The sequence below is a fragment of the Corythoichthys intestinalis genome, chromosome 10 (assembly GCF_030265065.1).
Source record: "Corythoichthys intestinalis isolate RoL2023-P3 chromosome 10, ASM3026506v1, whole genome shotgun sequence".
NCBI lineage: Eukaryota > Metazoa > Chordata > Actinopteri > Syngnathiformes > Syngnathidae > Corythoichthys > Corythoichthys intestinalis.
In genome coordinates this window covers 56,330,703-56,343,556 of record NC_080404.1, presented here as the reverse complement: position 1 = coordinate 56,343,556, position 12,854 = coordinate 56,330,703, and the positions used below count along the sequence as shown (strand labels likewise).

The following is a 12,854-nucleotide window of genomic DNA, read 5'->3' as shown; positions in this document are numbered from 1 at the left end:
ATGTATTTCAACTGAGCAGCATAAAAGTATTCTCTTAAATTGGGTAACGCAAGGCCTCCATTTAGTTTCTCTAGTTGGAGTGTTTTGAATTTGACTCTAGGTCTTTTGCCTTCCCAAATGAATCGCGAGATCTGCTTATCCCATGCTGTAAATTGAGAGTCTGGGATCCGAACCGGTAGAGAGAGGAATAGGTACAACAGTCTAGGTAGTATATTCAGCTTTATTGCCTCTATTCTTGAGCTGAAATCTGAAGTTATTGATAGCCATTTTGACAGGTCTTTCTGTATGTTGTTGTTGATTTTATGGTAATTTATCTCATATAGCTTATTCAGGTCTTGTGTAATAAAGACTCCAAGATATTTTATATTTCCCAAGTCCCATTTTAATTTATATTTCTGTCTGATGGAGCTGCTCGGTGTGTAGTTCACACACAGGACCTGTGTTTTAGTTATATTTAGTTTGTACCCAGATTTCTGGCCAAAAGTGTAAAGCCATTTTTAAGTTCTAGTTAAGTTTTAAGTTAGTCTAAACTGTAAGTCCTGATAGGATTTGGAGTTTTTGCAGTGTTCAAAATATATGTATGACACAGGCTGTATTGGAGCACATTAGGGTGCTACTTGGTGTTTTATCCAGCAATGACTACTGAGCGAAAATTGATAGTTAGCATTATTAAGTTTTTATTTTACACCCTCATCACTCCACAACGCTATGTTAAGTTAAACCCTGTATGAAAGACACGTTAGCCACGCATCGACAGTGGTCATAATTAAAAGAAACGTAGCGCTCCGCAGGGCTAACGTTACGTGAGCTTGTGACAGTAACGTTAATCTTTATCTATTAGCGTTTAGCGCTCTTTATTAGCGCTTAGCGCTCTACTGCTTTAAGATGGTGGCTGTTTACTAACGCTGCCCAGACGTGGCCGAGTCTGTCCTTTCGCATCTAGTTCAACATACTGTACATGTGATCTCTATGAGACTCATTAGACGCTACCTGCAACCAACGTAGCATCGTGCGGGCTAGTATTTAGCAACATCGGCGTCGTTTGGAGTGGCTGTCGGTTGCAGTAAGTTGTTCTTTTTTTTTGCTTCTTCCTCTACGCACGTGACATCAGCGCGTTGTCCCGCATTAAAAGTAGTCCGACTAAAACGTGATGCTTAGAGCTGTCAAAATAAACGATTACTCGAGGTGAATAAAATTACTCGGGTCAGTTTTTAAACTCGAGTTGCTCGAGTATTCGTTTCAGCTCTAGTTTACAGTGTTTAATATTCATGTGTTTCCTTATTTTGTATGTCTGAACTGTAATTCTTCGGCATGTTGATTGCCAATAAACATCTGTGAAATGAACTGGAGTCTCATATGTCATCAACACGCACGCACAAAAGTATGCATGCATGCACGCGGTGAAGCCGTGAAAATTATCGCCCTCATTTTTATTTACCTTGCGACAAATGGACTCATTGCATATCGTGACAGGCTTAGCAGCTTCAATAAAATATTTCGTTAGTTAGATGGAATTACGAACCCCCCCCCTTAAAAGTTTTCTCCTCGGAGCTACACAATTCACGTAGGTCACCCTTTTTGACTTCAAAACAGCGAATTTCGCCAAAAGGTGAGTGATTTTCATGCCTGGTTTATATTGGGTCACTTCCCGTTGATTTGTGGGCATTTGGGTCACTTCCTGTTGATTTTGAACCATTCCAGGGTGTTACGTCCCACGGACGGCTCGCTAAGGGCGTAACATAAAACCAGCCACACAAGTTCACAAGTGGCACAAATTTATTTACACAGTCAAACTCGCAATGAACAATATATACAAAATGTGGAAGAAGTGCGGCTTCAGAGTAAGCCCAGGCCAAAACAACCAACAAAAGGAATCTACACTTCAACCCCACCCGCTAACTAAACCCTGATCGTAAAAGGAAAGAACAAAAAGACAGCCACTAACCTAGCTTCTTCCACTAAACAAAACAGGAGAAAAAGTGTTGAACAAAAATGGCAGCTTACCCCCACTGCTTCAGTGCTCTTATTTACAGTGGTGAACAAAAACAATCCAATAATGAACAAACACAAAAGACTTCACCGCTTAACGATCAAACGCACACGAGAGTGAATGGCGAGCAAACTTGGTGAGGAGGACCAAATGCGACTTCGGCTGTCAGTTGACAGCTTCTGACTTTTCAAGCTTGGCGCCCTTTTTCGTGGCCAATCAGCGGAAGCGACATCATCTGTCCATCCGGCGTCGATCCGCTTTCGTCACGTTGGGAGGAGAGGATGCCAGCTGGCGGAGGCGACAATCAGCTAACTGAAAGTCTCAAAAAACAATAATGAAACGGCCAGGGGCATCACACAGGGTCACTTCCTATGGATTTTGAGGAGTCACATGATCCCGTAGATTTGGGGGCATGTTGGGTGCACTTCCCATTGATTTCGGGTTATTTCGCTGTTACTTCGTGTTTATTTGGGTACATTTCAGGGTCACTTCCTGTTGATTTGGGGTCATTTAGGGTTCACTTCCTCAGCCCAAAGGAAAAGAAGAAATAAATGGGTCATTTTTTGGCAAATTTTGGCCCAACCATACGTTTTTTGCCAAAACTTTTGTGCCTCTCAGCGTCCGGATTTTTTTTACTTTTTAAATGATGATGACTACATGTAAAGCTAGCATCAATCAGTCTTAATTTACATATGAACAGATTCATGTGTGTGTGCTAACATTTACCCTGGGGAGCTGAACTGTCCGTCAGCTGCCGTGATTTTACGCTCTAGCAAAAGTCCGAACTTGGTCGGCCATACTTTGGACACCTGTGGAAGAGCACAAAAAGTGTTTTTTTTTTTCCCCGCTTGCATTAAAATCCGACGGGGGTCTCACCTGGAACGGCAGAGGCGAGAGGAAATCCTTGCCGGTCACGGTGTGGATGTTAATGCATCCGTTCTGCACGATGCACACCGTACGCTCCACTGTATCCTCTGTGAATCAACACAGGTAGTTTAAATCTACTAATTTCACACCATTTCTCAAGTAACTTGTAGGACATGATGTTGTGCTGTACAATATAAAACGGCATAAATAGACCTGTTCCCGTATTACGCATTTTAGCCAGCAGATGGCGGCCAATTTGTGTTGACTTGCTACATCGATTGAATTCAGAATGCCACAGGAACACAAATCAGCCTCAAGGTGCCCCTTTAGCAAAATGGCTCCCCCTGCCAATAGTACGTGAGTTCACACTGGATAGTTTTAGGTTGCAGCACTACTTGATGCATTTTTGGCAGGGGGAAATAGTTAATCACCAAATAATATACAAATTAAATCATGGCTTATCAGTATAATATAAAGTTTTTTTTTCTTATCGCACATCCCTAACGTGATGACACAGTACCGTCTTTCTTGCTATGAAGAACAGGAAAGTCACACCATGATGCCTGCAGATATAAGACAAAAAATGATATATTATCTCATCTGCGTGAATTTGGACTCCATTTCCTAAAACGGTTACCTGCTCTACGGGACTGTCCACAGTGAACGCCTTGTAAACGTTGGAGCTCTGCCCCCGGCTGCCGCGGGTCCAAACCACCACATTCCCGGAGGCGTACAGCTCCTCTTCGAACTCCACATCCTGCTCCAGGGACTCCACGTAGCCTTTCCTCAGCTGCCAGCTTTCCTACAAAACAAATACACTACCTATAATTCCGGTGTGGGAACCTCTGGGTAGCTCACCATACGATACGATACAGGAAATTATTCTAGGATATTCTACTCTTTTAAGGAAACCTCAGACTTAAAGACTTGTAGGCTCTAATAAACCACGATTGTTCTCCTTTAATAAAATATGTTATTAGTAGAGATCGATCGGGTCCGATCACGTCATTTTCAAAGTATCGGAATCGGCAAAAAAATATCGGCCATGCCTTTTTTAAAATTTTTTATATATATTTTTTTAATTCAATCGTTTTCTTATTGTATTTAACATTACAGACATAATATGTTACACTCATCCAGAGTCTTTAGTTCAGGCCTAAGGTAGGGTTATCAAATTTATCCCGATAACGGCGGTAATTAATTTTTTTTTAAATGTATCACGTTAAAATATTTAACGCAATTAATGCATGCACTGCACGACCCACTCACGCATTGTCGCGCTCCATCTGTAATGGCGCCGTTTTACCTATATAGACAGATAAAAGGTAGCGTGAAATGAGTAGAGTGAATTTTGGCAGCCTTTGGAGCCTTTTTTTAATTGGCTAAAGCCTTACAATCCCTCTCCCTACGATTAGAAATATCATGGGAAGCAATTTGGGGAAGCAAGGCAGCAATTGATCTTTTTCTTAACACCTTATGTTATTTCCCAACGCAGAGAAGATATATCAATTGGTAGCACTACGCACAGTCATGGTTCCACTTCCCATCATGCATTTGGGCATGGCTACAGTATCATTTACTGAGAGCTCAACAAATACACTAGATGGCAATATTTAGTCACAATATACAAAGTCACAAGTCTTTCTATCCGTGGATCCCTCTCACAGAAAGAATGTTAATAATGTAAAGGCCATCTTGAGGATTTATTGTCATAATAAACAAATTCTGTCAGATAATGCTCAATTTCTCCCAGAAAATTATTGTAATTACCAAATGCTTTGGTAGTAATATCTTCATAAATTTTGTTGGAGCAGTTTTTGTGTTGAGTGACGTAATGTGGCAGTGCCGCCAATATGGGCGATGACGTCACCACTATGCGCGTATAAATCAATGACTTACTTAGCACAGGTGTGGAACGCTGGCGGATAGAGGTGTGCAAAATTTCCGATTCTTAGATTATTCGCGATTCGGCCATGGAAGATTCGAGAACGATTCACAAACATCCAAATTCCGATTATTGAAATATGCCAAGTAAAGCGGAAGTACAACACACTCAGCGCGCCGCACGGTCTTTGGGGCGCAACGAGGAAGAACGCAGCGAGAGTAGCTAAACATCATGCTTCTCATTACCCGGCCCCTCGGGTAATGCCAATGCTCAACTCACGGCTCTAGCTCAACTCTTGCCACGAGATAAAAAAAAACAACAACATACCTGACTGCTGCCGAAAAGCTGCTATAAAGTACGTCATCCACATAATGTAATGGTAGATATAATTTATATAGGACTAGATGCACCATTTATTCGGTAGCGTGAGTAGCACATCTACAAAAAGCTAGATGTGAGCGTTAGTAAACGGCCGCCATCTTAAAGCAGTACACTTCCCTGCAAGGCTGTAGTAGCGAACCTTCCAAGCAAACCTAATTAACTTTTTATCTAAAATACTCCTAAATCGGTAAAATTTTGACTTGAATCTATCTTTAAAATAGTTTTAAAACTTTCACATCTCGAAAGTAGACAAAAGGGAAATTATGGAATAACAGGAGCAATTTTAACAACTTTAACAGTTGATTCACAACATTAAATTAATTGAATGTAGTTTAAAGCTGCTGTTACAAAATGGGGACTGGAGTTTTTTATTTACTGTTATTTTTGTATATTTGTTTACTGCTATATGTTAACTTGATTCTGAAATAGTAGTTTGGTTTAGCCTGAGAGGATTTTTGAACAATTTTGGAACTAATGTACAAAACATTTAATTTAAAAAAAAAAAAAAAAAAAAAAAAAAAAAGGAGGGGGGGTGCATTAATAATCGTTTTATAATCGAATCGGAGCCTATGAATTGTAATCGTAATCGAATCGTTAGGTGCCCAAAGATTCCCAGCTCTACTGGCGGATATAGTTTTCAACCGCCAACACAAAGACCGCAAACACCCGCAACGTATACGCAACACATGTGACCGCACGCCATGCAACGTATGTGTATGTTATACAGTGTCCTCCATAATTATTGGCACCCCTGGTTTAGATGTGTTTTTTAGCTTCTAATATTTTTTCTTTTAATTCAAATAATATGGGACCTTAATGGAAAAAAAGAGAAAAATCCAACCTTCAATACCAGTGCATTCATTCAGTGGGGAAAAATCCCACATAAAGAAAAAAATATTTGACATCAAATAACGTGTGTCACAATTATTAGCACCCCTGGTGTTAATACTTTGTACAACCCCCTTTTGCCAACAAAACAAGGTCTGGGGACTGAGATGGCCATGGGAGGAGCTTGATTTTGTGTCTGGTGATCCATTTCTGTGTAGATTTGGCCATATGTTTAGGGTCATTGTCTTGCTGAAAGACCCAGTGACGACCCATCTTCAGCTTTCGGGCAGAGGGCAACTGATTTTCATTTAAAATGTCCTGGTATTTCAAAGCATTCATGATGCCATGCACCCTAACAAGGTTCCCAGGGCCTTTGGAAGCGAAACAGCCCCACAGCATCACTGACCCACCCCCATACTTCACAGTGGGTATGAGGTGCTGTCTACACACCAACAAGCTGTTTGGGAGGCATGCACGGAGAAAACCTTTCCTCATTCACAATCATAAACGCAAACGTCTGGAGTTCGCCAAGCGGTATTGGGGCTTCAACTGGGTCTGTGTGCTTTGGTCAGATGAGACCAAGATTGAGCTTTTTGGCAACAAACACTCTAAGTGGGTCTGGCGTGCCACGATTGATGCACATGCTGAAAAGCACCTCATACCCACTGTGAAGTATGGGGGTGGGTCAGTGAAGAACGTGTGATAGTTTTTTAAAAAAATTTCCCCAATCCACAAACCTTTGTTCTCTTTCATTCGCTCGTACAGCCTCTCTCAACCCTTTCCCAGCTCTCAGTCACTGCTGCACTTGCTTATTAAAGTTAATGATGGCTTTGATCTGGCCAAAGAAGCCGGGCAGCAATCAGTCAATCATCGTTTAACTTGTTAAACAGTTTCTGCAAGGAAGCGCAGGCTGGAATGAATGTGTGTGTCTGTGGGGGGAGAATGTGGAGACGTTCGAGACATATAAAATAATGCCAGAAGTGATTATGAGGAGTTTGTAATTTCTACATGTCACTCCAAGAGTCACAGCCATGTTAGGTAAACAGAACAATTTAATAAAGCCAAGCATTTTTGTACTACAGTACTTTATTTTTGTCTAAAAATGATTCAGTGGGACAGTTATGTTTAAAACTGATCATATTTATTACATTTGAAGTGCTTAAAAAGCATTTATAAATATATATATATATATATATATACATATATATATATATACATATATATATATACACACACATTTTTTAAAATCATACTTTGGGGGGAAAAAGTGAGAAAAAACATGTCTTATATGTATCTCTTTCCAGTGCTAGAGCTGAATAAATACATTGAGCACACACACACACACACAAAAAAATGGGGGGGGAAATTTTACAAATGTTAATAAAACGAAAACATTAAGAGGGGTTTTAATATAAAATTTCTATAACTTGTACTAACATTTATCTTTTAAGAACTACAAGTCTTTCTATCCATGGATCGCTTTTAAGAGAATGTTAATAATTAATGCCATCTTGTTGATTTATTGTTATAATAAACTAATACAGTACTTATCTGCCGTTTGTTGAATGTATATGTCTTATCTTTCCATTCCAACAATAATTTACAGAAAAATATGGCATATTTTATAGATGGTTTGAATTGTAATTAATTACGATTCATTAATTTTTAAGCTGTAATTAGCTCGATTAAAAATTTTAATTGTTTGACAGCCCTAATATATATATTTATATTTAATATTGCAATACAATCTCGCAATATATTGCAAACCCCCAAAAAATCGCAGCAATAGTTTTTTCCAATATCGTTCAGGCCTAGTGGACGGAAAAGAAAAATTGACGAGAGATTTCAAAGAAAGAATGTGAGGACGGTGGATAAAAAAACCTCGCCAGTTTGGCTGGCCGATCCAGCCCTCTCGGTCTTTTTTGCATGCCCGCCGAGAATCTGCCTTCCTCGGCTTGGCAACAGGCACACCCCTCGCTTTGACATCGTCCGCTTTGGCTGGCCAGTCCAGCCCGCTCGGTCTTCTTCGCGTGCCCGCCGAGAATGTGCTTTCTTCGGCTTGGCTCGACGTCGGCGGGTTTGTCCACCGAGAATGCCAGCGCGCCATTGTTTACACTCTTTCCTCCTTCTCCGAAGTGGGGGCATGGAAATGACAGAAGCCGGACGAACTCCGTTGGCATTAAAATACCGTTCGGGAGATTTTTCCATCTTTAATTGTTTTAGTGTCCCAAAAACATATTTATACGTCTTTTACATGTTTTTTTCCACAAGAGACATCTCTACGTTCTGATACAACTTTGCTCCAAAGCACAACGCTCAAAATCAATTCTAAAGCAATAAAACTGGCCACTGGAGGGCAGGAGCGCATTTGGTAAGAACTCATATTGGACCATGAAAGGAAGTGAGGAGAGGAGGCGTAACCCGCGGAACGAACAATCGGGTTGCACGCCCGTTGTACACTGTATAGTCGTCTCAAAATATGATTTGAATTGACATAATAATGCTCAGTTGAGTCTTACCCTCTCTCTCTCCTGGAGGCTGACCTCCTGCAGGGAGCCGGCCAGGCCGGCGGCGCAGTCCGACGACCAGAGCTCGGAGGCGGGCTGCAGCTCCCGCAGCTGCAGGTTGAAAGCGTTGGGGTGGTTCCTGCAGTGATCACGGCCAAACGGGACAAACGGATGCAATTCCCCTGCGGCAATCATCGTGGCTGTCTCTTCATACACGACGTCCGACATGAGTCCCAGATATCAGCATTATTTCTGAAAAATAATGGGGCGTTATTAGGAGTGGGAACCTCACCACACAATACAAGGCTAACGATAATCTCACAAATAGCGGTAAAACATTTATCAATACATGGGTCAGGAAATCACTCAACACTAGGGGTGTGACAAAATATCGAAATGGTGATATATCGTGATATTTTGTATCCCAAAAGGTTATCGTTATGCTCCTACAAGAATCGAGATATCATTTTAAAAAGGTGTCAATGTCTAAAAAAAAAAAATGGAACCAACAAGTCGCTACCAAACAGTAGCTAACTACGGCTGCCTTGATGGTGCTCGACTCCAATCCATTTAGACTGGGAACGTTCGTTTAATCGAAACCAGAGTATTCACAGGCATTCTGTCAGATTTTCTGGGCATTTATAGGGATGGGAATTGATAGGATTTTTACGATTCCGATTCCATTCTCGATATTGCTTAACGATTCGATTCTTTATCGATTCTCTTATCGATTCTAATTTCGGGAAAAAGAAGAACAAAGATTTTGATTGGCATCAAGTTTGTTTAATCAGAAGTCAAAACCTTTCAAACTCACAACGAGGTCAAAAGAGGCCCAAAGCCTCAATGTTAACTGTGGCAATACGTTTTACTGAAACATTTATCTAATAGAAATAAAAAATATTGGTATATTTTGGCATATAGGTCGTTGTCCTGCCTTTGGCTTTTTCCTGTGAGGGCCACATAACTTTTCCCTTCTCTGATGAGAGGCCGGGGTCAGTTTGTAACAGAAAAAGTGTGACGATTGCAGGAGTGCATAAATGTAAAAAAATTATTGTTTTTCAGAAAGCCACAATCAAATAACCCTCTTCACGGAACAAAAGTAAATAAAATAAAAATAATAATAAATAATAATAGCGCTATTAATTAAATAGATAATAATCAAATAACCCTCTCTGAGTTATTCACTGAAAAAGGCCAGGAAATAAATAACACTACTGAGGGAGAAAAAAAAACAAAAAAATTCAAAATGCTTTCTGGAATTGTTCAGGGGGCCGGACCAAATATGGAGCCGCGGGCCGTCGTTTGGGGACCCCTGTTTGTATTTACCAGTATATTGAAATGCATGCCTTTTAGTTTTTATGGTGCTTTCACGCTTAAGTGGTGGCGCCCTTGCGCTTCCTCACGCGAAGAAGAACGCGCTCACGTGAAGAAGAGCGCGCTTACACCGAAGAAGAAATGCGCATCCAAGCGAGTGAGCGAGTTAGTGAGAAAGGGAAACACTGCCACGAGCCTAGGTTCTTTGTTAATGTTTGTAAAATAACTACAGAGCCAGTATGTATCATCTTCTGTGTTGTTGTTGTGTGTTTCCACTCGCGATCAGACATTTAAATCCAGTTGTGTAGTGGTTTAAACGATGTGCTAATGCTAGCGAACGCATGCTAACTGTTTGTTATTACTGTTCGCAACTAATCATCGCTGATTTACGTTGATGCAAACCTGTTTGTTATTGGGGACGAAATTGATTTGTTTCATTTCTATTTTTAGATTCAAGTGATGGTTGAATAAAGTCAGCAAATTATACCAACGTCTCCTGCATCGTTATTTGGGAGTTTAGCTAGCTGTATAGCCAGGACTGAGCCTTAGCGTCTCGGTGAGGACGCGAAGTGAAGACAAACTTTCGAGCATTCGAACCTAAGTGCTGTCATTGTTATGTTTACGGCGGCAATGCTCGTACTAAACTATCGTAACCTTTCATTTTCACCCTTTTTCCTGGTGAAGTGTAGCCAAACTTTGGAGCGAGTGGTTCTTGGCGCCATGCTAGTTTGATGCGTCTGGACAACAAGACACGTCACGACGCAATATGCGTCTTTAGGGATCGTTAAAGGGATCGTTAAGGCTTTTTCATTATGATGTCGAGGCCTCGAAACACTCGGAACCGGTTCCGAATTGGAATCGGATTTCGATTCCCATCCCTATTTATAGGTCACTTGCTGTTCATTTTAGGGCATTTCCAGGTCATTTCCTGTTTTGTAACACAAAATAAACAGTAAGTGACCCATAAAATACCCCAAAATCAACAGAAAGTAACTGAAAATCAACAGGTAAATGGCCCAAAATGACCTCATTGCCTGGCATTGGCTGCTACTGACGGCCATAGACGTTCAATCCGTTTGAAGTGGGAGGGATGGCAGCGAATGACTGCCACCCTCCCACTTCATATGGATTGGACGTCTACTCGTGATAAACTCATTCCAATTCACAGCACAAGCTTGTTCTTCTGTTTATTAGTTGTTTTTAGAATAACCTAGAATGATTTCCTGACCTATTTATTGATAATCGTTGTATCGCCATATCGTCAGATCATCGTTCGCGTGAGCTTTGTATCGCAAACCGTATCGTATCGTGAGGTACCAAGAGGTTCCCAATCCTACTCAACAATATATTACCATATTACACAAACGAGCACAAACTAACGACATAAATTTTCTATAAATTGGCGTCTGGTGGGGGGGCAACTTGCTGGTTTCTGTTGCAGCAAAACCAGTATCAAAACAACAAATTCAGCAGAACCGTGCTGAATTTGTTGCATTTTGCTACTAGTTTTACTTTGGATTATCCATCAAATGGTGCATAATCCAACAAAAAAATGGGTGAAAATCTGACATTAGCAAGTTTAAAACTGCAAATAAAATAAATAAACGACACCAACCGCATAAATGCATTGCAACAATCTCCCCACAGCCTCTGCAGGAATATTCCTTGAAATCACTAATTTATCGTCATAAAAAGGAAACTCGGCCAGCTCAAACGCGGTTAGTTATTATCTTTATTTATGTATATCGACATGCTATGTTATGTACTGTGCATTGATGGGGTGGACAGGCGTTTTGACAGGTGAGCTATTCACGCGTAAATAGCCGGTCATGCGTTCACGAATCATGCTAACTATGCTAACAGTAGCCTCTCAGTTTTCGTAAACAGGAGGCGCAAACACCAACCTGATAATAACGAAGGTTGTGGCTCTTATCGTGGAGTCCTTGTCTATTAAACGTATCAAGGTGCGGCTTGAATGCAAAGTTTAAACATCGAAAAGAAAGAAAAACACACAATGCCGACTAGCGACAACTTTTCAATTGACCGCCGACATGTTTGCTGTCCCGGTATTCATCCGCTTCCGCCTTTCCACCAATCACAGCAAGGAGCGTGAAAACGTCACGGCTACGAAGTTTTACGATATATTCATAAATATTATACTCCTTTGTTTTATGGTTGCCCCATTAGCGTAAAGTTTTGGACGGATCTTCAAAAATATATTTTATGTCAAACTAAACTAAACATTGGCTTAATGGGGAAAAAGATCATTACTGTGTTTGACTCCAAAGATAAAAAAATATTTACTATATTACATCTCTATATATTGCTCGGGAAATTTCGTATTCATAAATCTAAATTTCAAAACGTAAATCCGAACTTTAACATTTTTGGGTTGAATTTGAATCATATTTCACGTCACTTAATATGATACAAAATAATAAATGCAAGTCTACTATAGAAGCTCATGCAAAATTGTTTAGCATAAAATTAGTTTCCTCTTGAATTATTATTTTTATTTATTTATTTATTTATTTTTGTACGTCTTATGATGTAAATATGTTGAGAGAGTTATATACTATGTGAACTACTTGTTTTGTATTGTTTGTTATTTGTATGTTTTGTATTGTTCAATAAAAAAAAAATCATGAACATTATCTAGTTATTGATCTATTGAATGTTGATGTATTAACTCATAAGCTGTCAATGACAGTGATAGACGTCCAATCCACTTGACCTGGGAGGGTTAGCAGCGAATTATTATTATTTCAAATTAAAACTATGATTATTAAGATTTGTTTTTAAATGGCCCCAAATTATTATTTTTTTTACTCATAATCTATCTTAATTTATGGAATTATAGTGTTGAAGAAGACTGAAAAAAATAGCTGAGGAGTAAATTTGTGACATTTATATGATTTTATTACATATTAACCAAGAGGAGTACTCTGAGAGTCCCATCAGAAATTCCTTTTTGGACCCCTGTGACCTTTGACCCCATCACTCCAAAATTTTCAGTTTTGACAATTTGTAAAGCTGTAACACATATACTGTATGTTCAAAACAACACACATTTTCACAAAAA

At 39.9% G+C, this 12,854-nt stretch overlaps 1 protein-coding gene across 1 annotated transcript in view; it reads right to left on the bottom strand.

Annotated features, from left to right (window-relative positions):
- Positions 1-11,845, bottom strand: part of anapc1 (anaphase promoting complex subunit 1) — a 93,227-nt gene extending 81,382 nt beyond the window's left edge. Inside the window, exons 1-6 of the mRNA XM_057848783.1 lie at positions 11,677-11,845; positions 8,471-8,710; positions 3,495-3,659; positions 3,378-3,420; positions 2,867-2,964; positions 2,717-2,799 (exon numbers count right to left, since the gene is read on the bottom strand). Of these exons, the coding sequence (XP_057704766.1) occupies positions 2,717-2,799; positions 2,867-2,964; positions 3,378-3,420; positions 3,495-3,659; positions 8,471-8,686 (605 nt within the window). The 5' untranslated portion in view covers positions 8,687-8,710; positions 11,677-11,845. The remainder of the gene's footprint in view (positions 1-2,716; positions 2,800-2,866; positions 2,965-3,377; positions 3,421-3,494; positions 3,660-8,470; positions 8,711-11,676) is intronic.
- Positions 11,846-12,854: the final 1,009 nt, after the last annotated feature.